The 26802-nt window shown below is 39.5% G+C and overlaps 1 protein-coding gene across 3 annotated transcripts; it reads left to right on the top strand.

The window, feature by feature from the left end:
• Positions 1-26802, top strand: STX17 (syntaxin 17). Of its 3 annotated transcripts, none has more exons than XM_077183440.1 (8): positions 1-203; positions 5628-5809; positions 9862-9927; positions 16047-16263; positions 21414-21532; positions 21619-21669; positions 23222-23308; positions 23993-26802. In XM_077183440.1, the coding sequence occupies exons 2-8, from the start codon at positions 5687-5689 to the stop codon at positions 24230-24232; spliced, it is 903 nt and encodes a 300-aa protein (XP_077039555.1). In that variant the 5' UTR covers positions 1-203; positions 5628-5686; the 3' UTR covers positions 24233-26802. The 3 variants fall into 3 exon arrangements, with proteins under 3 accessions (XP_077039555.1, XP_054495039.1, XP_054495032.1); XM_054639064.2 differs by having other exon boundaries at positions 3-203; positions 16044-16263; XM_054639057.2 differs by lacking the exon at positions 1-203 and adding an exon at positions 268-361 and having other exon boundaries at positions 16044-16263.

Genomic DNA, 26802 nt, shown 5'->3' with positions numbered 1-26802 from the left:
CCTTCCCGCCCCCGGCCGGTGGTTCCCGAAGGGAAACAACCCCGTGGAGGATGGCCCGGGGGCGGTGGAGGGGGTGTGCGTGTGGCGGGCGGGGGCTGGGCCGCGCCCCGCGGCGGAGGGGGAGCCCAGCGCCGGCTCCCGCCCAGCGTCCCGGGGCCGCCGCCGCCGCCCGCGGTCAGCGTCCATCACACGGCTGCCCCATGGTGAGGGGGTGAGGGGCTGAGGGACCGGGGGCGGGCGGGGCCGGAGGGAGCGGGGACCAGCGGGCAGCGGGGCTGGGGCGGCTCCACTTTCGCTTTCGCTCCCCGTGCCAGCGAGGCGAAGGGAAGGAAGGGCCGAGCCGGGGCCTGGCGGGCGCACGGTGAGCCGTGGGTTGGGCCCTGCCGACGGGGCCGGTGGGAGCCGCAGCGCGGAGCGAGCGCCGGGCTTGCCCGCGACTCCCGGGGCCGGGCCCTCGGCCAGGCCGCGGCGGCCGCCGCTGCCCCCCGGCCCGACCCGACCCGACCCGACCCGGGGCCGGTGGCAGAGCGGCGGGGGCTCGTCCTGCTCCCGGCCTGGCGGAGGGGCTGGGTGTGCCCAGCCAGGGGTGCCCCCGGCAGCGGCCGGGCCCGAGGTTCCCCCGCGGTCGGGTTGTGGGGTGTTGATCGGGACAGAACGTGTAACACCAGCTTGGGTTGTCTTGTTTACTTATTTACTTATTCTTCACAGTGTGACAAATTGTTAAGCCTGGCATTGCCCAGGCTTTAAAAACTGTAAGTCAGGAAAAAAAGTAGTTTAGTCTGCTTGAAGCCTTTATGTAAGACTTGAAGCCTGTCTTTATTTTTTATGCTTCTCCTTTTTTCACGCTCGCCTTGCTTTTCCAGGGCATGGTACAGGCAGGGTAGGTCTCCAGAACCTGTTGGTCTGAAGCTGCACTAGGGGAGGTTTAGGTTGGACATCAAGAAGAATTTCTTCATAAAGGTTAATTAGATATTGGAGTGGGCTGTTCAGGAAGGTGGTGGAGTCACTGTCCCTGGAGATATTTGAGGAAAGACTGGCTGTGCACTCAGTGCCATGGTCTAGTTGACAGGGTGGTGTTGATAGGTTGGAGTTGATAATCCCAAAGGTCTTTTCCAACCTAATTGATTGTATGGTTCTGGGGTGAGACCAGAGGTGTAGTTCTGTTAATATTCAGTATTAGGGCTCTGATTGCAGGTTGAGCTGTTGTGGTTTCTCATGGCAGGCATCAGCCCACTGCAGACTTGCTCCACCGGTTCAGCTTTGTGCAGAAGGTGTTCACGTGTTAGTCATTAGGTGTTTTCTGCCCTTCTGCAGCTGGCTTAAACATACAAATCCAGGACAAAATGCCTGTTGTCTGCTCTGATTTCTCAAAATGCAGTCATGTGCCCTTGCCTTGCCTGGATCAAGTTTGTGTTGCCAGGCGAGACACTAGAGCAAAGATCTACTGGGAGCCACAGTCTGACATGTACAGCTGCTGATTCTGGGTGTTCTGTGGGAGATCCCACAAGTGTGCCTGTTTATCTCACTAAGCAGTTTCATGTTACTTTGTGAACACGCTGGGGCTGGTGACTGTGCCTTATTTCAGCATAACAAAGTTATTTTCTTTTGATTCATTTTAGAGACAAAAAGTAAAAGATGTAATTTAGTCCCTAAGTGCAGTTTGTCTGTAGCCTACCAGAGGAGTGTGTTCCTCACTAACTACAGGCCTTGGCCAAGTGGGCGATCGTGTCACTGCAATTGCGGGGCCAGTACCACTCTAGGAAATGTTTCAGGTCATTCTGAAAGGGAGAAAGCTGTTGTACGTCCTTGTATTCTAGTTTATTTTATTTACAGGGCAAAATTTTTGGCCTTTCAACCCTTATCAACAAGGCATTTATGCTGGAGGTACTTTTTCTAGTGGCAATGGTTGTCTAAAGTGTTGTGAGTGAATTAAAATCAAATCAGTGAATTACATTGTGTTTCCCTGGGCAAGCAGAACTCCTGAGGTTTGTTGTCTATTGTCGTACTGGGTTTCAGGGGAGAACACTATGCATTTTAACCAAAGTTCATGAGTGTTAACAAACAAAAGTTCATGAGTATTAACATTTGAGGTGTGTTAGCAGCATTTTCTGAAATTCATAACAAGTATGCTACCATATAATTCTGGGAAGAATTTTACTTCTTGTTGACTGCAACTATGTGGCTTGTGCTGCTACAGCCTGCTTTGGATATGTCTTTTTTTATTTACCTAGTTGACTGAAAGTTATTCTGCATCTCAGTCTTGATCACTTCTGGGTTAGTGTTATTTCAGTCACTGATACTCAGATCCAAGGACAGAGGCAACTCCCCTTCCTAAGAAGCTGAAGCTGAGTGCAGTGTTTTCACTTGCCTGAGGAGAGTGGTTCATAAGCTAGACAGGGCTGCTACTCAGAGGGATCCTGACAGGATGGAGATATGGGCAGACAGAAACCTCAACAATTCCAGCAGAGGCAATAAGAAAGCCATGCACCTAGAACAGGTTGGGAAGACTTGATGGAGAGCAGCCTTACAGGAAAGGACCCTGGTGTTGTGGTGGTTAGAGGGCTGGAGCACGTGGCATTCTAGGAGAAACAGAGGTGGGTTTGTTCAGCCTTAAGAGGAGGTGAAGGAAGGGGAGATCTTGCTGTTGTGGGTAGGAGCTGTAGAGCCAGGCTGCTCTTGGAGGTGCATGACATTGGGATGAGGAGCAGTGGGCACAAGCTGGTTTAGCTGCATGGAAGGTCTTCATGGTTGTGGTTTTGGTTTGGTTGGTTTGTTTGTCTTTAGCCTGGACAATAGTCAAACACTGAAGGAAGGGCTCTAGTGAGTGTGGATTGTCCGTCCATGGAGGTGTTAGAACTTTACTGGACAAAGGTCTGTGCAATGACATCTGATTCAGCTTGTACTGGATGGCATGTGAAAATCCTTGCCAACCTAAACTGTCCTGTTACTCTGTGATTGCTGAAAGAACAGGCGTTATTGCTTCAGAAATTAGTTGTTAAAGTCATGCTTAGGAGAACACAAGTCATGTAAAGTATGGAAGGTTTCCTTGAAATTGCATCAGCAACAAGCAGAAATGCATAACGTCAATTTTATTTATTTAATGTTAATATGATATGAACGTTTAAAAAAGTAAGACGTTGCATTGATAATTTATGGCTTAGAATTTTTGTTGCAGAAGCTACTATACTATTTGAGAGAAAATTAATCAGGAGACCTGATGAGAATGTAAGGAGTTTTTATATTTCTTTCTTAGTTTTTCGAACTTGCTGCACAGTGAATTTTAGGCAGCAGTATCTTTAAGAATAGACACGGTCATGGAAGTTACTTTACTGTCAGGAAATTCTTAATGAGAAGAAAATGACTAGCCAGAGCTCTGCATGCAGCCAAGTCTTCAAAATTCAGAATTCAGATTATTAACCCAAGGCACATGGCCATTGTTTACATCAACTCTGCTTTCACAGTGCTCCAGATTGTAAGTCATCTAAACTATCAGTTTTGACTCTCATCAATCTCCAGATGTCATGAAAGGTTAAGGACAAAGTTGTGGTGAATTTAACTTCATCTCTGCTGTATTTCTTCTAAGACAGAATGTGCTGTGTGTTTCTGGGAGTTCATGTTGTGTTACACATTCGAAGAATTTGCATCAACACTTCTTCAAGATGATTCCGTATTAAGGAAAAGCATGATACGGCTATTAAATATCTTTAGGGAACCAATTTTTAATTAATTCTAGCTCATAAACTCATGGATTAGTGTATAAGCTGCCAGGAAATTAAATGTCTGTTTGAGGAGGAAGTACTGCAGTTTGGAGTATGATGCTTCTTATCTTTTGGACATTATAAAAAAAAAATCAGTTCTACACACAGAATAGAGTTAACTGTGATCTGTGAGTGCCTCTTTCAAAAGTTAGGGACTGTAGTGACCAAAATATAATAGAATGTATTTTTTATCAGCTTGCATTTAAACTGCTGTTTTTGGAATGGTGAAAAGAGTGAATCAATGCAAAAGGTATAAAGTTCTTTTTGTAACCTGAAAAGTGTGAGGTCACCCATCCACTGCATGTTTATTTGAAGGTTATTATTAAATGCCTTGGGTTAGAAGGGGATTTGTAAGACTACTTGATAGTGTGTCTTTATAATTTGAAGTGGGTATGATTTAGCAATGACTGCAAAGTCAGTTGATGAAATAATTTCCTTTTGAGGTTCTGGAAAAAGAAAAGATGTGTCATTGAAACCTTAAAGATTGACTTCCCCTAACTTGGTCTACTCTCAGTAAGCATTCAGCTTTCCACAGTTTTCAATTTCTTTGTTGATTGGGATAGATCAAAGGAGGAGAGTCTCCTGTTAGCATTCTGTTCTTCTGAAAAATGCAGCGTTGTTTTATTTGCAACTATCTTCCTCCCTATACCAGAAGTGCTTTCCCTTTCTTGCTGGAAGATGCTTCCCACTTGGCTGCTTTGAGTTTGGAGCAGGTTTGTAGGTGTGCTCCCTGCAGCCTGCACAAGAGGGCTGGGGCTGAACACTGAGCAGTTCAAAGACCCAGTGCCATCAGCTGGAGTCTGCCCCCATGTTCTCTCTGCCTGCAGGAATCACAGCTCTCACAAAAACACCAACACCCTCCCTCTGCGTTTTCACACGCTAGGCAGATGTGAGAAAAGTGATGTCTAATTTCACTGTTGATAATATGTGTGGCTGTGGAAAAACAGGAATGTTTTTTAACCTGTTAGTTCTGCTGTGCCTCACCTATACCAGGAGGAATATGCTGGGTTAATTAGTTTAAATCGATTTAGTTACTGAAAGAGGAAAATTGGGAAAGCTTTCTGATGTGGTAGCTGAGGTACTTCAGGTACTTCCATATAACCAAGTTAGCACATGTCTTTTTACTGACACTTGTGACAAAACTTTCTCATACGTGTCTTCTTTCCCCTTGTGCGCATGCAGCATGATGGAATTCCTTTATGTTACGCCTGTGCTCTGTAGATAAATGCTATTACATACAATACTACACACCTCTTTTAGAGAAGTGAAACACAAAAATTATGTTTTACACTATGCAGGGAACAGAATTCAGGCTGCTTATGTGCCTACTGGTCCTACAAATATTTCAGTAGCCTATTTATACCCCTTGTTAGGTGATGCCTTAGTCATTGTCAGCAGGGAACATACACAATTTGGGGTGCAAATCTTCGTTCAGGAGCTCTTAACATTTCCAGGAAATGGAATTCCAAAATTAATTATATTCTGGTGTGTTTTCAGGACATGTTTTACAAATTTTAGGATGATTCTGAATGAGAATTGGCAATATGTGAATTCTGATCAATCAAAGTATCTAATTGGAAGGTTTTTTCCGAACCTTTTTATGTATCATTATGCTGTAAAACATTTGCCTCTGAGTTAATTACTTAGCTGCTTTTTTCTTCTTGTTAGTGTTAGGTTTTATGAAAAATTATCCCCAAAGCCTGCAAATAAGTAGAGACAATACATTTAAATGCAAACATCCAGATATTAATACTTCTTAGTTGTAGGTTTGGGGGATATGTGATCATCAGAAAGACAGATTTATCTTATTTTGATTTCTTTAAAAAGTGATTCAGGTTTAACTTTCTTGTTTAATTTTTTTTGTTTTAGGGGTTTTTACCTTGGTGAAGGTATATTGGACAACTGTTGACTTGAAAGCTGCTTTTAGGATGTCTGAAGATGAAGAAAAGGTTAAACTCCGCCGAATCGAACCTGCAATTCAGAAATTCATTAAAGTGGCAATTCCAACAGATTTGGAAAGGTTAAGAAAACACCAAATAAATATTGAGAAGGTTAGTGTTCACATTTTACTAATGTAGTTCTTTTTGCAGTATAGAAGCAGTCTCACTGAAAGATAATGTAGAGTTTTTGATGAGAAGTTGATGACAAAATGCTTTGATTCAAATTTGGCTAAAGATGAAAGTTCTATATTTGTAATTGTGTGCACAAAGGCCTTTACATTTGTAGTAAACACTGATGTTAGCAGTAGTTTGGTTGAAATACTTGTATGATAATTCATATATTATATCTTTTACATGAATTTTAGCCATAATGAATGTGTTAAAGTACTTTTGTGAGCTGTCATGATGATTTTCTCTTCAATAGTTTTTGTAAAATTAACTTTCAGCCATGCAAACCAAACATCCCTAGAGGTAAAAGGATAATTTTATAGAATCTGATTCTGTTTATTTTACAGGCTACTTTTAAGCAAAAATCACTAATTATGTCCAATTGCTTAGAGCAGCAACATTATTTACTTATGATGAAGCCAATATCTCTAACCTCATTTCATGAATATTGATTTAAACCTTAGGTTCCAGAGATAGTCCAAACAATTAATCTCCTAAATCACTGTTTGAAGAAACTATAAAATCAATATATAATGAAATTTGACCTTGAATACACCTTTCCAGAGGAAGTGGCTACCATAAATTCATCATCATTTCTTCTCAACTATATGAGAGTCCAACTTTCTGTTGACCATTTTGGAAGACTTAAAAGCTATAGCCTTTAAGAAATAAGTTCTCTGTAATTCTTCTTTCTTTCCATGTTTTCCCTATGAAAATTCTTGTTTTCTATAGTACATTTTATAGATTAGATGGCCTTTCACTCCAAGAGGGAATAAAATGCATGTGTATCCAAAAGAGGTACAGATGTCTGTAAGTTAGATAACAGCAATTGACTTGGTAGTACATTGGTACTACACTTCCTGTACTTGGTAGTACAAGAAGGTGGAGATTTTGTTTGGCTTACTGCCCTAGACTTTGTGGGTGATATGCAACAATCCTTTAAAAAAAAAAAAGTGCTGTAAGACACTTTTTCTCTCTTGCTTTCAAGAGAGAAAAAATTCATTTCATTGTTTCAATTTCATTTCTTGTACCCGTTTTAAAGGATGTTGGGTGAAACACTTTTTACCTTTGGCTGGGGACCATTGTTGTGGTGGGAATATAGGTCAAGGTGACCAAAATGAGAAATGAGGGTATCTGAATCTTCCTGCAGTCTTATCCAAGTGTGGATGTTGGTGTAAGACATTTATTGAAGAGATTTTAGCAGGAGATAGTATGACAAACTTTTGAGTTCTCTTCGTGTCCACTGGATACTTTCAAGGAGAGGTGGAAGGGATCCAAAGCAGAAGCATGAAAGTTTCTTTCTAAAGAGGGCTCTCAAGAGAATATTCATAGAGCAAAGGAGATTAAGTGTCTGAGAGTAACCTAATGTTTTATATTTTTAGTTTATAGTTTATATTTTATTTTTATAGCTGTGGAATACAAACTATTTGGCTATAGCACAATTATGATTAAATTTCACAGAAATATGGAACTATAGAATGATTTGAGTTGGAAGAGAAGCTTTAAAGATCATCTAGTCCAGCCCCCTGCCATGGGTTGGGAACATATTTCATTACATCAGGTTGCTCAAAGCCCCATCCAACCTAGGCTTCCAGGCCTGGGGCATTCACAACTGTTCTAGTTCCTCACCACCCCCATCAGAAAAAAATTTCTTATGTCTATTCTCAGCTTACCCTCTAAACATTTAAAAGCATTGCCCCTTATGCAGTCACTACAGGCCTTAGTAAAATGTGTTTTTCTCCTAAGCCCTCTTTATTTCTGGAAAGGCTGCAATAGGGTCTCTCAAGAGCCTTCTCTTCTCCAAGCTGAACAATACCAACTTTCTCAGTCTTTCTTCACAGGAGAGCTGTTCCAGCCCTTGGACCACTTTTGTGGCCCTCTCTGGACCTGGCATAAGAGGTTAGGATTCCATAGATGTTTTTAATTCCTGGACCTCTCTTAGTTTTGCACATATTTGTTCAGGATAAGATCATAGAATGTTAAAGGGTTGGAATGGACCTTAGAGATATCTAGTCCCGGCCGCACTGCCATGGGCAGGAGCACCTTCCACTAGACCCAAGGCCTTACCCAAACTGGCTTTGAACACTGCCAGGGATGGGGGTGGTGCATCCATGACCTCCCTTGGCAACCTGTGTCTCACCACCTTCAGAATAAAAAGTTCCTTCCTAATCTCTAACCTAAATTTCCCCTCTTGCAACTTGTACCCATTGCTCCTTGTCCTATCACTACAGCTCCTGGTGAAGTTTCCTTCTCTGGCTTTCTGGTAGGCCCCCGTCAGATACTGGAGGGTTGCAGTGAGGTGTCCACGCAACCGTCTCTTCTCCAGGCTGAGCAGCCCCAGTTTCCACCATAAATAGTGTCAATACCATCTCTTCTCAAGCTTTACTATCCTTCAGGCCCCCAGGGTGAACACTGTCCAGGAATGTGGCCTACTTTGTGTTGCATGACAAAGAGAAGTCAACACGGAGGAATTCTCTGACCACGTGAATGTCAGTGTGTTAAGTCATTGGATTCTTTGGACTCATCACTAGCATATTCTGAATTTTGAGGCAAAGTAATAAAACAATATATTAAGCAGATGAATGTGCTGAACATCTCTAGAAGAAATTTTGAAGAGCAGTAAAGGTTTCCTGAGGAATTTTTCTTAACTGGATAACAGGATTTTTTATTATTAGTTGTTTGGACAATGTATTACAGTCAGCCGAAATGAAATAGGTGGTTTTTCCCTAGAACCTCAGAAATTCCTGTTCCAGTACTCTTTGAGGGGTGACTAAATTGGAAGAGCTACTGTTGATACAGGGCTTTCTGTCCATTTTATTTTAAAGAACACTGGCAGTAATTTTAATGGCATAGCAATTTATTCAGAGGTTATTATTATTCAGTTTCCTGGAAGAATGACGTTAATCTGACTTTGTTGAACGCTAAACCTTTTATCTTCCATAGCACTACGAAATCCTAACATGAAAGAACTTTTTGCTCTGAAAATAAGTAGTAAATTTAGATTTCTCCTTGTATTTCAGGAAGCTGAGTAACTTATGATCCTTATTGCTGTGGCATCTAAAATGATGAAAATAATTATGGAAAGATAGAGACTATAGATAAAGTTTTTTATTGGTAACAAAGGTTATTAAGAAATTGAAGAATTAAACTTTACATAAAAATACCTTAGAAATCATGGTAAATATTTTGCCTTGTTATCTAAATAATTAAATAAATATTCTAATATTATCCAATGTTGTAAATACATTCTGTGATAGTTTCAGCACACATTCCAGGAGTCACAGCTTCTACTTCTATTACTTTATTACTCTTTTTCATGCTGAAGTCTCTATATCATTTGTGTCAACTGCCTGTAGCAGGCACTGATTTGTTTGATTGATGAAAAGCTTGATATGTAATAATATGCATTTTTTTGCCAAACTTGCTCTCTGCTAATGTAATGGTTAGTCTGGTCTCTGTCCCATGGGAAGTACTGTATGGATAGTTTCCCACTAAAATTAGTGGAGCCTCATGGAGGTGCCAGATCTGGCCTGAAGGTTCTTGTAGCTGTATTTGTAACTATGTAGAAATGTTCAGTGTAAATGTAGACAGCAGCATTGTGTAATGAATGCCATTTTCTCTGTCAATAGTATCAGATACCTTGTAGTCCTGTATGACCAATACTGTTTATCCACTTTTCCACTCCTTTCTCCTTCTTCTGCCATTTGTTCTACTGCCCAAGTGATTTATGCCACAGCAGTGTCCAGAAGCAATATCACTTGGATGTTAAAAACTGATACTGAAACCCTGGTTGTCTGTAATTCACTAAAATACATTGTACAAAATTTTTCACAAAATACATTGCTATTTACCTCTCGAATTTTGCAGTGGAACTGTTTATGACTCAACTTTCAGTTTTGGAAAATTAAAGTGATAATTTACCAAAGGTGGCTTTTTTCCTGCATAGCCAGTTGATAAAAATAGCAACTCTAAGGAGTCCTTTTCCTCTGTTTTAGTATCAGAGATGCAGGCTCTGGGACAGACTGCACGAAGAGCACATCAACGCAGGACGAACGGTTCAGGTAAGGATATGAAAGTGGCTGTGCTGCTGATGGGGTTGAATTACAGACATAATTCAGGGATGGACCTTCAGAGAGACATACACTTGACAGGTGGGTTTGACAAGCAAGCACTCAGTTTTGTTTTGCTTCATTTAAAAGTTAGGGATTTCCTAATTGTGTCCTATGAGGCAAGTGCGGCCAGAAATGTTTCCATATTTTTGAAAAAGCAAAAGCTTGGAGACTGTGATCTTTTGCAAACTTTCCTCTTACATTATTAAATTAGAAGACAGCTCTTGCAATAAGGGATACTGCAACTTTCAAAGCATGATTTCAGACATAGAGAACATCTGGACTACTAGTTAGATGTGCACATCTGTTGTTAGGTACATGATATCATCAAGGAGGAAATACCAGCACATTTGTCAGCATCGGCATCATCTCAGTGACTTCACCCATGGTCATCCACAACTCAGCAAACAGGGAACCATACACTGTTTCTAAAAATATATGTCTTGATGAAAATGATGTAGAACCTCAGCCAAACATCAGCTAAATAGCACACAGGCAAAGTAGACTGTCAGTACAGAAGAACACAAGAACCACATCTGCAGCACAAAGTTTGCTGAGGCAGATGTAGCATCTGGTGTCTGTAACAGGTGCATGCCAGTGTTCTGGGGATGGATGTGTGTTGGCCAGGAGAGGTACCTTGTGTTGGATTCACAGGTGTGGTTCAGAGGAGGGACCTGCCTGTGCTACTGTAAATGACCTACACTGCACATGGACGAGCGGGATTTGCCAGCACAGGTGGCGTAGTCTTAAACCATTGCTCACAATTCTAACACTGTGAATTCCCATGTTTGTTTCAGTGTCTTACTGACTCTTGTGGGAAATTAGAACAAACTAAAAATGAAAAAAAAAAAACCACCACCAAAACCAGCTCGCCTCAGAAAGAAGAACTTAATCCTGACTGAACAACAGAATTAGATAGTAGGCAGAGCTAGAGTTACATGTCATTTTTGAAGAATAGTGAGCTTTTTCTTTAGTGTAGGTGATATGATGTGACACATAAAATCCAGTTAATATTCCTGCTCATTGGAGGTTTGAGTGTATTTTGATTTTTCACCGAGTACTTTTGAAATTTTAATACAAGTTTATTCTTCATATTCAAAGAGGCTTCCAAAGGTGGAAGTTCTGTTAAAACAGTGGCATTTTAACAGGTGTGGTGTAGTAAGCATATATTTGCTTATGTCTGTTCTCTAATCTGTTTTCATATCTGAGTTGTGGGAAAGGCTTCTCTTGTAACTTTAAATTACCAGTATCATTTATTTAGCAAGACAAAAATCTATCAATAATTACAGAAAAAATAATTGTGTTGAAGATGTTATTTTTAGATATTTTAAGTGGTTTAATAAGAAAACTGCTTATATTTCTCTAGAAACGTTTGTATTTGTCTTGAATCTAAAGCTTGCTGTTTTTACTTACACTCAAAGTAAATTTTCTTAGGTTTTATTTAATGCTTATTGCTTCTAGCTCTGGATACAGATCTAGATGCATTAAAGTGGTTCACATTCTGATACCCAGAGAGCAGAATAAGTATCTGGGTCCATGCAAGAAGAGCAGACTGGCTCTTTGTTTTAATTAAATAGTTAGGAGTCTGGAGTACTTGATAATAAATTATATGACATGTAGAATGTGTTTGCCGTAAGCTGTTTAAATGTTTACTGATGGACTTGTGATCTGTTTGTTTGCAAAGAAATCAGATTAATTATTGTGATACCAAATGTTCTCTGCAGCACACACTTTGCTCTCAAAATTAGATGTTGTAAAAATACATTAGGAATCCCTAAGTCAATATTGACCCAAGGCATCCGCCACAGGTTTTAGACAAATATATGCACAGCCATTCTACATTTAATCCATGTGCACATAATTACCCATTTTTCTGAATTTTCAGTTTACCCAGAATAATTACTTCTGTTGTAATTTTGATGATGGTCAAAATTATAATAGAAGTATAGATGAGTGTAAATCTGTTGCTCTGCTTTCAAGTGACTGGATGACACATTAAAAACTTCTATAAAGGAAGGTGAAGAAAACAGATAAATCTTGCACAGATAAATCTTGCACAGATAAATCTTGTACTCTTTCACATGAAGAGACCCTTTCAAAAATATTGAGAAAATAGCTCTTGTGTATCATGTATTAGTTTTTCTGAACATTCTCTAGTATATTTTCATTTTTAGGGACAGTCCATGGAATTCTTATAATGTTAGAGCCTGAATGAATTTGCAGTTTTCTAGGCTTTGTCTGCATACATGCTGACTGTACCACACAATTAGTTAATTACTGCAAGGTTTAAGCTAATTTCAATGAAATGGCAGTATTTTGTTGTAACATCTAAGGACTGCCCTGATCATTTTGGTGGTGAGAGGAAGGGAAATGGCGCAGGTGCTAGAAAGGACATAAGATATTAAACTAAAAAAAAAAAAAAGGAAAAAATGCAGTGGATGAACAGTCTGGCTTTAGTCTGTATTCAGCCCACAAAAAGAGACTCTGTTCTGCAAAACATATTTAGGCTGACATAGTCTCTCCACTGTATTACTCTAACCTGGAAAACTGCTTGAAAAATGTTAATCTATTTTTTCTTTATGGTTTCTAGTTCAGCTGAAAATGGTTTACAAATTAAAGGTGGCTTCTGATCAGCTCTTTTTTGCATAAATCTTCAACCTTCTCAGGTTGTTGGCTCAAGGTGTTGTATGGCTCAGGTCGTCTGTAACATTTCTAAAATGATCCTCAGGTACCTCTCTGGCATACTGTGTAAATGTGCTGTGAGGGCATGAGGAGTAGTGTAGAAAACTTTATTTCTGCAGGAGATTCTTTGTGGTTTCAGTGAAGGATCATGTAAAATCAGGTCATTATTACAGCCTGTGGCCATCTGCAGGGTAAAGATATCCTTAAACTCAGTTCCTTTGACCTGAGCCAAGAATTTTTTAAGACTTGAGGCACACAGAGTAGAAGTAAACTAACTGATTGTGTGGTAGTGGTCCAGAAAAGCCAGATAACATAGTGAGATATATAAACAGGAGAGCAGTCAGTGTGGTCTCTCCTACAGTCTCTTCAGTCAGCAGTAATAGGATTCCAGGTAGAATAGTCTGTTCAGTTTGGGCACCACACTTCCAAGGAAGGCATGAAGTGAATAGGGAGAGACCACTGAATGCAGTCAGAAATTGAGAGAACAGGACTTCTGGTAAAGATCAAGAAATCACTTATTTTGCCCAAAGAGTGTCCAAGAGCATCCTGCTGTCTGTCTGCAAACGTAGAGAGGATGGTTGCAAAGAGGACAAGGCTTGTCCTTCCCTATTTTGCACAGAGAGGATTAGAAATACCTGGTTTAAGCTGAGGCCAGAGAGATTTCTATTAGACATAAGGAAATGCTATAGTATACTGAATTCTGGCACTGAGGTATGAAGAAGGTTGTAGCTCTTCATGCAGAAGTCCTTTTAAGACCAGATTAGATAAACAACTGACAGAAATAATGTAGGGACAGTGGGTCATGCATTGAAGGGATAACTTCCCAAGGTTTTCACCAGTTCCCTTTTCCTACAGTTTTTGCGAGAAAGCCATTTGAAACAAAGATTCTTGTTTGATTTTGGAAGTTAATGGACCAAAATTGCAATTGTTATAAAGAAAAATTCTGTGTCTTTTGGGTTGAATTTGGAGAGTGCGAAACTCTGAAGTCTCCACAAATGAAAAGAGAATTTTATATTACCTTCCTTGCTAAATAGTCTTGGTTTTAAAAGTGCAATCAGTTGAGATGAAAGTGATACACTTTCATGCTCTACCTAGAAATTAAACTCAGTGCCATTAAAATTATTATGAGAAGAAGTCACAGTCATTTGCATATCCATAACATTTGTGATGTTACACCCTGGTGAGCTCCTGGGATGTGACTCCTCACAGCAGGGCTGAACTTTCCTGCTAGGCTGAATCCATTCACCTTCTGTTTAATTGACAGTAATTGGAACACAAGTCCTCCCTTCAAAACCACAAAGGAAGAGCTACTAAAATTAAATTTTACTACATAGGCTAATATCATCATCTGTTTCCTCCATCTTCTTGCTTAGAAATATTTCTCTTTGATAGCAAGGTAATAATGAGCAGTGGAAGTGAGGATCTGGTTTAGCCATTCCTTAGGGTATTTCATACCTCTTTAAGCTTCTCTTCAGGATCTGTGCAAACTCCCATCAGCCAGTTGTGTTGTGTCGGTCACTGCACAAACTTGTGATTTGCCCCAGCAGCAGCTGCAATGGTTCAGATCCCAAGTAGAACTACATTTAAACTCAATTTCAACTGCAAAATTCTCCTTTTTCTTTAAAAGAAAAAGAAGCTGCTGTGGAACCATTGTTATCTCTCCCCAAACTCACTGTTGTCACTGTTTCACTAGTTTTTGTTTGTTTGACATGCATTTTTTTTTGTCTCCATTGTTGCCAAAGACAGGATAATAGAAATAATTTTCTTTACTGAAATAAAACAGCATGATCAATCTCAGTCCCTTGCATATAGCTCTAGAAATTAGAGGATTGAGTGTTGTGTTTTGATAGTCCCATTTTGTTACTTAAATGAAATTCCAAGATTCTATAAAACAAGAATTTTGGCACATGGTGCAGTATGAAAGTGGTGACATTCTCCTTTTCTGGGTACAGAGGGGCACACCATGGGGGGAAGATACCAGGGAGCACGAGGTGGACTGAGATGAGGAATGGATTAGGAAAGTTACTGGCTACCATGTTTCTAATTCAGCTCAGTGTCTTCCACAGTTGGGGTTTTTTTGTCTCTCTTTCTTTTAATCGTCAATCAGTGGTTTTACCTGAGGTTAGTCTTGAATAATGCAGCCTAATTTGGCTAATAGTACTCTTAATTTAAGCATACAGTATAATCTAATCTAATCTTAGTAATTTGCCACATGATTTTAACAAATCAATAGTTCTTTCTTTGGAAGCTTGTGCAACAGGTTGTTGAATAATTTCCTTCCTTCTTCTCTAATTATATTTTCTACTATTTTTTTTTATAAATACTAAAAGCAATTAATTCCACTAGTGTATATAAATAAAATTAGTTCCATCTAGATCTTGCTTTTCCAGATAGTGATTTTACCTCTCTAAGCATTATCTGTACCTGGTTTGTATTCTGGAAGAAAACCTTTCTATTTCTAATCACTCATTGGTGTCAATCCATTCTCTTGCTCTGTTGTGAGAAGAGTATTCAAATTAATGGGTAAATAAGTGACAAAGAATAGAATTTATTGTGTCACTGTAAAGTAATGCAGATAATATATATATATATATTTTTTTTTTTAATAATTAGATAAAAACTCTGTCCTAAATCAGTAAGTGGTGTAATTTAAACTGTAAATTTTGTCCTTTCATTTGTAGGAAAAGAAAATTTGTGTGTGTTTTTAAAGCCCAGGCAATTAAAAGCCCCTTTATTTTTAATGCAGAAATAATTTATCTCATGTGAAAGGCCTGTACACATACTCTTGCTAGTTGTGAACAGTTTATATCTCCTCAGAAGTCTTGAAACTAAAGAAGTATTTACATGTTTTATTAAATTTGATATTCCAATCAAACAAGTGTATTTGTTGTTCATCTGAAAAAAAAAAAAGGCAAAAAATAATCCTTCGCCTTTGTCCCTGAAGTTGTCTTCACAAAATGAAAGTTTTGGGGTAGTTGGGGGTTATGAATGACTGTATCCTGAGGTCCTGTGATCACCATAGTCACTTATTATTATAAAAAAAGCAAATTATGAGAAGCACTCACTTACTTTATTCAGATATTATTGCAACTTGTGTAAATATTTTGGCAAAGACCTAAATTGACCAGAGAAACAGAAATAACTTGAGCAATTACACAATGAATTAATTAGTTAAATACTTTAATTGAAACCCAAAATAAAACAAACTGACTTGGAGAAGTGGATAAAGTACAAAAACAACAACCAGAAAAATTCAAAATAGTGGTGGTGATGGCTTCAAAAATGTTTCTCCCTTGATTATAAAGATAATAGGTGCTTCCCAGGCACTGAAGGCATCTGGTGTTTTCACACAGTCAGCTACAAAATAACTCTTAATGCTCTTGCAGCAGCTCCGTGCCAACATGCGAGAGATGGAGAAGTTGTGTTTGCGAGTCCGGCAGGAAGACATCCCAGTTCTGCAGAGAATGATAAATCCCATTAAAGAGGAAGCTTCAGTTGCCATTAAGGACTTCCTGCAGCTGCATTCTGAATCTGCAGAAGAACTTAAAAGGCAACTCAAAGGACAGGAGGATGCCTCTTTAACCAGATCTGCAACTCTAGGAGAAGGTAGTAGAATTTAATTTCTGTATTTATTGTATCTCTGTCATTGTATCCTGTATGCAATTTCTCTGACCAGATACAAGTGAAGCAAACAAATAAGATAAATGAAGTAAACAAATAAGATTTCAGTTGAAGAGTACTGTTAATGAAGAAGTAGATTTCTTTCCCTACACCACACTTTTGCCATGCCCTGTGGCTGAATTTTGATAAGCAGAAAATGCTTGAATATGTTAAAAAATTAAATATCTATGGCCTTCTGTGACAAAGGTGCTGTACCCTTGGATCTTGAAATAGTGGATTTTTCATAGGAAGCAGAATACTTTCATTTATGTTTCATGGTAGCTTGGCTTCTTTTGTCCCCCCTGAAAATCACTTGATCTTGTGCAAGTAATCGTTTTGGCCATTTTCATTGAATTAGTGAAGAAATACCAGGAAGATTTTTATATGACAGACGATGTAATACAGCATTGATGAAATATATGGAAAAAGAGAAGCAAGTTCCTAGGTAAGGAAGAACATCTCTTCCTTTAACATTTTAACTTGCTAACTGACAAGAAAGGAGTATAAATCCATTTAAATAAGAGATTTTGAAAACACACTGTGACATGCTAGAAATCAGATATGTTTGCTGGTCTTCCCTCCTTTCTGTATAAAATGTCTTTTGATCTTTGTTCTACCATTCTGTCTTCAGGAGAAGTCTCTGTTATGCCCTGGTGCTGGCCAGTGCTCTCTCCTGATAATCTCTTGGTTGGTTCCATCAGGATTAAACCCTTCCCATATCTGTAATTAGATTGCCACAGTAGCAGTATTACTTAAAATGATCTGAGCATTTCATGTGTCCTAAAACTGAAAGAGCATTCTCAGGCAGTAGCACTGTAGAAGAACCTTCTGTCAGATTTGATTTCATGACCATTCTTGTTGCTGCATGCAGAACTACAAGAACTCTTTTCAAGTGTGATTAACAAGCCAGTGAGCCTCGTGGTTGAGCAGGGAGAAAAGGAGAATTGACAACCGGCTTGCTTTCAAAAATGTCATGTGCAGTAGTATCAGAAAACCTTGTGAACATGAAGATAAATCAGACACAGTCACAGAACCCCTTGGGTTAGAAGGGACCCTTGAACCATCATCTAGATCCAAGCTTCCTGCCATGGACAGGGACACCTCCAACAGACCAGGCTGCTCAGATCCAACCTGGCCTTGAACTCTTCCAGGGATGGGGGCATCCACAGCTTCTCTGGGCAGCCTGTGCCAGTGCCTCACCACCCCCATTGTAAAAAACTTCTCTTTTACAAGGCCAGCAGAACAGACTGAATGGGCTTCTGACATAAAAATCTTGACCTCTTCAACACCTTCAACATGTTGTAGTTAGTTGTTCAGTAGTTTGTTCTAATATCTTTGTAGATTTCAAAGTCTCTTCTCTTGCAGTCCTCTGGGACCACCTTATTCAAGTTCCCAAAAATATGCTTAACATTTCAAAGGCTATTTCTTAAAAATGCTCTAGAGTGAATTTCATCAAACCTTCAGACCCCAAATAGACCTAGCTCATCCAAATATTTTTAACCTGTTCTCTTCATGTTTCAGCCTCTCTCTTTCTTTCTTATTTAAATTAATTGTATCAAATACCTGCTTAAAGCCACCTTTTTATCTGGCAATGCAATTCCACATCCCTGGTCTTCCTCTAACTTCAAAAACATTCACAGGAACTTCCTTGCTACCATTTATGCCTCTTGGTAGTTGCAATATATTTATCTCCTGGTCCTCCTGATACTAACTTTCCATGCTTCTATGTTAACTTGTCCTCATATTGTATGTCAAATTCTTGACATCCAGGGCATTGAAGAGCTCTTGCTTAAGCCATAAACGACTTCCTCTGCATCAGGACAATTTGATGTCCTCTTCAGCACAGCCTGTTTTTAGTGTCTGACAGCATTTCTGCAGTCCTTTTTCTTTTAGGAACTTCTTCCACGTAATTCCTATTAATAGTTTTACCCAATTTGTTGACATCCCTTTTGTGGAGAGCTCATTGTTTTTGATATTCAGTGATTCCCTTCATATATATTGGCCATTACTTTCAGTCTCTTTGTGTGCTCTTCTCTGTTATGATCAGAACTAAATTTAAGATACCTCTTCTGCTGGTGACTTTCTGCAGTTGTTCTCAGTTCATTCCAATTTTTCATTGGAAAGGCTTTGTTCTGGCTTACTGCTTCTGTTTTTTACACAATTAATAGGTAGCAAATGGGAACTAGAGTTTAATTTCAAAGTACAAGACTGTTTCTGAAATCTGAAATACCTTTGAACTACAGAGGATATTGAGAATAACAGCACTTCAGAAGGACAAATAAATTTATTAGAAAGATGAAGATGAGAAGAACAGAAAAAATATTACAGGAATGTCAGGCATCTGCAAATCTGCTCAGGAATGTGGAAATAATTCACCCCATTTAAAGTAAAACAGACAGGCAGACAACTAAATACAATTAAATAGTTTTTTTTTTTTCAAGTTTGCCAGCCTGTGCAAGCAGCCTTGTTGAATTGCTAACCCAGACACAGTGTATTGCCTATTCTTTTGTGCTTAGAGGCTGCAGTCCTGAAAGCAAATCTTGGCTGTTGATCTTAATCAAAGGAAGTTCAATACGTGCCTGTTCTTTGTAGCATGTTGCTTCCCATCTGCTAGAGAAGGAAGGAGTTTACAAATTCAAATCTCCCATTTAGAAGGCATGTCAGTGATATGATACAGTCCCTTCCCCCATTCACCATCCTCAACTGAGGGCCAATAGAAATGGAATTTAATTGCATATTAAACAAATATTAACAAAAGGTGAGACTCCACTCTTAAAATTACTAAAATCTTTTAGGCAACATATTGGATCTTCCAGAGCATTAGATTTTTATCTCGAGTGTAATGAGGTGTAAGGCTCCTCTGTGAAATCTGCAGAGGTGTTTTGTATTATTGTATTTCTGTGGAGATGCTGTATAAATGAACTGGTAGAGTCACTTCCATTCTCAATTCTATTAAAACTGGTTAGACTTGATAAAAAGTGAAGTAGTGAATATAAATTTCTTGCTCATACTTTCAGCCCAAATGTGACCACCTCTTACCCTTCCTGTTCTTTACCCTAAAGTGAATAAAGAATTTTCATGCGTAATTTTTTCACCGATTTTTAGTTACTACAAAATGATAACATCTAAACCTACTTACGGTTTTAATTTCTTTGGAATGCGTGTCATGCAAAACCTTGATTTTACAACACTTTCAAGGATATGCTTTTCTGGAGTAGGTCAGCATAGACTGTTAGGAACAGACCAGAGCAAGGTCTTGGGAGGAGGTAACTTTGCTTAGTGAGATTTTTATTTTGCTTTTCAATTATGAATACTTTAATTTTAACCAACTTAGCATGCATGTGGTTGATTAGGGAAGAGTACACCTTTCTGGGCAGAAAAAACTTTATTTTGAAATAGGATTGTGTAGGATTGAAATGAAATAAGACCCTCAGAACCCGTGATAAATGTCAGGGTATGTGGCAGAACAGTTTTCTCAAAAAATGCACACATTTTGATATATAATTAATTATATTGAAGGGGAAAGGAATATTTTAGAACTGAGTATACAACCTTAATTAATCTGAGGTTATTAATCAAAAATATGTTCAGGAAGAACAGGTGATGATTGTAGAACATGAAGTGCCTTCCGTGTCTGGATTCTTAAAGGAAAAGGGGCAGAAATACTTCAAAAGAAAAACAAGCCCAAGTCAAGCCCCAAAATTGCTTAGTGCATTCTTGTTACTCTGCTCACTTAGTAATTATGTGTAAATATCAACTTCATTCATGTTAGACTTCTACTGAACTGAGAGTAGGAAGATTGGGTCCTTCATCTATTTTGAGATATTGGGATAAAAATGTTGAGAAATGGACAAATGTTATGAAAATGTATCATTTTTATTTTATCTTAAATTAATTCCATGAATAAGCATGCACTGATTTTTTTAAGAATATGATTATATTTATTTGTTTTCCATTGGACATATCTGTTGTTGTAACAGTTATATAATATTATTATCATACCTTGGCACAATCGTTGGATCTAAAGGTTTTAATACAATATTTACACTTTAGTATTGTTAGATGTATCTATCCAGCCTTCCACTTTCTCTTGGGACTGCCTTCCCAAGAAAGGTAACACCTGTGTCCTGCTGAAGGAGCGATCTCCCTTCAGAAATTGAAGTTGTTTGAATTGAGATGATCTTTGCACTGTGTTTACATGTACACCTTCTCCAGTCTGCCTTCCAGACCCCCAAGCTCTTCCTCAGTCCTTGTATTGACAAGCCAAACTTGTTTGTTATTTTTCTTTATTGCCACTCAATTTGTTGTCCACAATTACAGGCGTGTCCATGACCTCGGCAGTGACTCTGGAGTGGGCTCTGACTGGAGGAGGGCTGTGTGAGCCTGTCCATGTATCTGCTCTCCCCAGTGCCACTCAGTGTCTGTCATTCCCCATTCTTACCACCATACTTTGTCCAAATGCCTTCTGCATTCAGTCCAGGTGATTTAGGGAAGAACATACTTGAGAATATCTCGTGTACAGCACTGAGCTGCAAATGTCTGCCATCCTCACAGTACCATTTACTCAAATGATCCAGCTTGGAATGCTGGGTACCACATTACTTGGGTTTCACTGCTTTTGCTTTGAAAGCTTTTTCCTCCAGCATCTTTTAGTTCTCAATGGCTGAAAATCAAACCAGTAGCATGATAATCAATCATAAAATGAGTAACTGTCTGTTCAGTTTTGGAAGCACAGTGTTTTTATGTGTTGTACATAAATGAAAAGTTTTTGTCCCAAGCCCAGTGTTCTCAGCCTGGTCGATACAAAATGAATTAAATGACCTTGAATTCAGGAGTATAATTTAGTATCATTTCAGGACTGGTTGTGAAAATGTGCTGATAGAAATGAATCTATTTCTTTGTCAATAACATCCTTTTAAGAAACTGTGTAGTGCTGTAAGGCATCTCCCTATATGATCATTTTTGGGGCTGTTGCTTGGCTTGAATTAGTTTAAGTATTAGGTTACCCTTGAGAAACTTCAGGAACAAGAAATTCTGCACACCACCTGCATCCTGGTTCAGTGCATTTATTTATAAACATCATGTTTCTCATTCAGAAACTTTATATAACACAGAAGTGAAGGATGGCTCCCAAAGTTTGATCCAGATCTACTCCCGCCTTCCGGAAATACCTCAGGAAGAAAATGCAGCTGAGTCCTGGGAAAGTTTAGAAGGGGTATGTTGGAACTCCCTCCCTGCCATGGTGGTGCTCTTCATTTTAGCAACTATCATAAAATAACATTTTTTTAAATTTATTTGCAGGACTTGGTTGAGCTCAGCCAGTTGGTGACTGAGTTTTCCCTCTTGGTCTGTGTAAGTATTAATTCTGCATTCTGTCCTACAGAGTCTCCTACAAAAACAGGGTGCATGGGTAACTCCTAGGTGAGGTTGGGTGGGGACAAAAACGCTGAGGATGTATCTCTCCTGTGATTCAGGCTCTGCCAACCTGACACTTTGAGGAGGTAGCAGCACTCTTTCAGCACTTGTGCTGGGAGTTGCTCCCAAATTCTTGTCAGTGGAGCAGCTGTGATGTTCCTGCCAGTGCACATGGCCACGAGCTGATCCTCAGCAGAAGCTCTGCTGTGTTGATTGCAGACTTCTACCCAGGTCCTATTAGTTTTTATAATTTCTAATTGTAATGGTGGTGACAGCTCTTCCTGCACAGGGTGTGTGTTTGTCAGGTATCTTTTCTCACTTAATCAGGAGTGCTAGAAAAATCCTCACTGTTATCGTGCCTTTTCTCTGCTCTCACTGCATTGCCAAAATGTCGGTTCCCAATGTTAGTTCTTCCTGTGCCATAGGGAATTTAAATGCACAGTTCTCATCTCCTAGGAGAGTTCTTAATCTCCTTGCTATTGGGTTATTAGGGATAAATAACCTAGCTTTTATCTTTTCTGCTGAATATGTGCTGCTTCATCTATACAAAAATAACCAAGTAAGTACCATTAGACTGGAGAGGAACTGCAAAAATGTTCATTCAGTATTCTAAAGGTAAAAGGAAGAGGTCCTGTTCCCAGGACTTACTGGATTTCCCACTTAACCATCATTAGATATAATAGCAAGCATTTAAGGTGGGTGGACTGCATTGTAGATGAATACCAGAGCTGTGTATTCAGCAGTTTCTGACTTAGAAAGAGGCAAAAAGTTCAGAATGCCTTTTATTTTAAGCTGAACATCAGCCATCTCATTATTTTGTGACATAAAACAGCCTGCGTAGATTCAAATAAGAACAAACTAACCCACAAACCCCTTTATCTTCTGCTCCAGTGTTCCCTGGGAGAGACTGCAGGGGAACCTGACTGACTGCATTTGGAGAAAGGATGGAATGTTTTTGTAAAATCAAACAGTAAAATACAGAGCAACATCAAGTGCATTTTCTGTGCTGTCACTATTTCTGAAGTCATTGTTCTATAATGTCGTAATTAAATACTTCTTCTTAGATTTTTTGATGCAGCTTTGTATATTGAAATTAGTACTGATCTTATAAATGCCCTTTATAGAATTTTTTTTGAATGTGAGACTCAGCAGGAAACAAAACAGGCTACTTTGGATTATTTTTCCTTTTGGACTGTGAATTCCTCTATCTATAGGAAAAATTTAGAAACCATTTTGAGTTGTTTTCTCTAACTGCAGCAAGACATTGTTTAATATCCACCCCATATTATTACTTAATAGTTTAGATTTTTTTGAAGTTAGTCTGTAGCTTCAGCAGAGTTTAGCAGATGCTAATCATGGAGCACCACTAAGGCTGCCGGGTGCAGATGAAAGCTGCTGTGGGGCCCTGATTACAGGCATTAAAATGGTGTGTATTGGCTCACTGCTGCTTCCCAGCAGGTTCCCTCACTCATAATTCCTTTGCATCTAGTCCCAGCAGGAGAAGATTGACAGGATTGAAGAACATGTCAACAGTGCTGCTGCGAATGTTGAAGAGGGAACCAAAAACTTGGGGAAGGTAGGGATCTGCTCCTGCTGGTGAATCAATGGTGCTCTGCCTCCCAGCCACCCTCTGTATTAACCCCATTGATCTGCCGTCTTTAATGCTGAGGGAACCAGCAATTAAGGAAATAAAGAAGAAATGACCCACAGGTAGCAGGGAAAAAAAAAATCAATCTCTCTTGTAATTTTCTATCACATCCAGGCTGCTAGAAAATACAATTATTTAATTTGGGGGGGCCTTTGAAACACTATTCTGATGGTTACTTTGTTTCACCTGCAAAGACAAGTGCAGTCAGTGACTGGCTCACAAGAATCACGTAAACATTAAACAAGAGGCTGATCATAACCTGTCATTGCCATCCTGTTCCATGTCAGTTGCTAAATAAACCCCAAAGCTGCAGTCAGACCCATCACTGAAAAATCTGAGCATTTCCTCAGTTTCTGATTTGATGTAAGGATGGTGACCAGGTAACAGCCAGTGTACACAGCAGCTAGAACCACATGAAAGGACTTGGTTCACAACTGCATACACAAGACAGGATTTTGAATTGGTTTTAGCATGTTCTGTCATACTTTTTCTAAATACTAATTTGTAAAGTTTATTTATCACTGAGCACTCATGTCATTGCCAAGAGCAGTGAGGGGAAAATGCACATCACCACAGGCAAGTATTCTGACTATTTTTTTTTTTCCTTTACAGGCTGCAAAATACAAGCTGGCAGCTCTGCCTGTGGCAGGTGCAGTCATTGGTGGAGTGGTGGGGGGTCCTATTGGTCTCCTTGCAGGCTTCAAAGTAGCAGGAATTGCAGCTGCACTTGGTGGTGGGATTTTGGGCTTCACAGGTGGAAAATTGATACAAAGAAAAAAACAAAAAATGATAGAGCAGGTCTCTTCCAGCTGTCCAGAGCTTTCTCACCAAAGTGCCAAAAAATCCAGCTGAAGTATAGATTCATTATGGCCAGGAATAACAGTGTAGTAGCTGAGCTAATGACAGACTTGGAGCCTTGTGCTTTATATACAAGGCTGAGTTGTGTGAATTTTGATGACAGTTCTGCTCCTTGGGAGGGCTGAAAAAGTCGTGTCAGAATTTCTCTTTTCAGACACGGTGACATCAGTCTTTTGAAAATTATATGCATAACTTTTAATTACATAATTCTTAGGTAAGCTATATTCACAGCTATAATAGTGGGTGACAGGTGCTTCATGCCAAATTTGCACAAAGTGTCTTGCAGACAATGCAAAGAGATACTTGGAAAATCCTAGTGCTTTCCCATAAATGCCATGAGAAGCTGGAGCTTTTATTGTAGTACTCCAAAGAAAAGGAAATAAATGCCATCATTCTTTCACACTCATAGTATTTTAAATTTACCTTAATTTATGTGGATTCACAAACTCTTCCTGTTATTCCCCAGGATATGACCGACTATGCCTGTTTAATAATACACAGGGAAGCATGTGCTGTTGTAAGAAAAGGTGAGAATGTTGAGTGAGCAAAGTAAAAAAAGTTATGTATATATCACATCAGCACTGGAAGGAGCTTCTCCCCTTTTCAGGCAAGGCAGTTGATTTGTAAACTCCCCACCTGGCTCAAATTGTAGTTGTGAATTGAACAGTCTAAGCAGCAACCCTGCAGCACTGCTACTGGAGGGTAGTAATTTTCCATAGCTGTTGAGCTCCTTGGCTTGTCCTGAGAACACTCTACAGGATGAAGAGCCAAGCTCTGGCATTCTGGACCTGAAGCTTCACACGTGGAAGCAGCACTTATTGCAGGATGTTTCCTTTGCTTTTCCTGGAGCCCAGAGCGCCCTGGTGGGAGAGCTGAACAGCTTCCCTGGAGGGCAGCGCTGCAGCCAGGCCCACTCCCTCCACAGGCTGCTGTCCCTCAGGGCTGGTGTGAGGCCCAGGCCAGCAGAGAAGCAGTGAGGGAGGTCCCTTCACACCGGCAGTGCCGGCTGATAACCCCAGAGGTGGGGACAGGGTTGGAAATGTCAACCTGATAGAGCTTATGGCATAAACCAGCCTTGTTTGGGCAGCTGCACTCTTGCATTGCTCTCCAGTGCCAAAACTTCTGCTTCCATCCACACTGCAGTGTAGCTGCTCAGCCTCTTCAAGATTTTGGGACATGCTGTGAAGCCTGTATGGGGTGAGATGCTGGCAGTGCTTTTGCTTGCTTTTTATAGTGGACACCTGTTATCTTACTCTCCTTAAGAAGCCTTTTGCTTCTGGAGCTTTGATTGTTAAATGCAAAAGTGTTAATGTGTTATTATTGTCATATAATTGTACAATTGTCACATAATTTACTGTTCTGAACATGGTCCTACCTCCACCCTTTCAGGACACTTCCCACACTACTGCTGCTATTGTTTGGGGGAACAGAAATTGAGGTTGGGAAGCCACTTTTTGAAGTTTTTAGATTGGTCAATTCATCCTGAGCTCTGCTTGAGTTGTTTTCTTATGTGCACAGTGAAGTCAGTATTGAGATAAGGCTCCCTAGCAGGGAACATGGTCCAGGGCAGTGTACTATAGAAAGAGCTCCCTTTCAATAAGCAGTACTTTGATATCATCACTGGAAATCACTGTCTGCTAATGACAGATGATGGGGTTTTGTGCCTAGAGACATTGTAAGCAACTGTTAGTTACAGCACAAATAACTTCTTCTAAGCAGTGCTTCCTTATTACTTTTAAAATACTGAAATTGCTATCAGCCAGAGCATTATGTCTATTTTAAGTAGGTCTGAGATTCAGGGAAACAATGTGTGCAAGAATAGTTTTCACAAGTAATTGCAGACATTGTCAAAACTGCATGTGTTAAAGCCTCAGTGCCTGCACTGGTAAAATCAGCTGGAGTGCAAAACATGACCTGAGTAATTCCGCTCATTTGCTTCTGACAGGCAAAAAGCCCTTTCCTTTCAATGCATCTACTTCAGATGTAAACACAGTTAATGAGCTTGTAACAACTTCATAGTGAGGCTGTTCATTCCTTTGATATTTATTTTCTACATTTAAAGGAAGACACTAAGGAAAAAAGTGTTCTTAATGAGAAACTGGTTGATTTTTTGTATGATCTTCAAATGTGCTCTCTGTTTTCCTGCTGTATGCTGTGAAACCTCGTGCATTTAAATGACAACAGCCACATCTGCGATGTTGTGGACTCCATCCTCTCCCCCCAAACTGGAATAATGCCAGGACAATCTAAATTCGAAAGACTGAATTCCTGCCCCAGCTTATACAAATTCAGCTTGGTGTGCACTCATTTTATGAAATGTCTACTACAGAAACTGTTCTTCCCCCTTGCATCCTTGTGGAACAATTTGAAATCATTGTGTACACACTAGATGTGGGAGACTGTTATTTAAGCTATGATATTTTAAAATAGGTGGATTATTTACATATGCAAAGAAACATCAGCATGTGAGTAACCAAACTAGCAATTAAATTGCTAGGCATGTTACTCAGAAGAATTGTAAGATATAAATAATTCTTTCAGATGAAATAAAAGTTTTTGCCTAC

Source organism: Agelaius phoeniceus, chromosome 1 (genome assembly GCF_051311805.1).
Source record: "Agelaius phoeniceus isolate bAgePho1 chromosome 1, bAgePho1.hap1, whole genome shotgun sequence".
NCBI classification, from domain to species: domain Eukaryota; kingdom Metazoa; phylum Chordata; class Aves; order Passeriformes; family Icteridae; genus Agelaius; species Agelaius phoeniceus.
The sequence above is the reverse complement of the archived record's forward strand: the minus strand, read 5'-3'. Positions and strand labels throughout refer to the sequence as shown.

Coding starts and splice junctions, on each gene's coding strand:
- STX17 (XM_054639064.2), top strand. CDS start 5,687: ATGTCTGAAGATGAAGAAAAGGTTAAACTCCGCCGAATCGAACCTGCA. Junction 16,264..21,413: donor ATCTGCAACTCTAGGAGAAG/GTAGTAGAATTT, acceptor TTTCTCATTCAG/AAACTTTATATAACACAGAA. Junction 21,670..23,221: donor AGTTTTCCCTCTTGGTCTGT/GTAAGTATTAAT, acceptor CTTTGCATCTAG/TCCCAGCAGGAGAAGATTGA.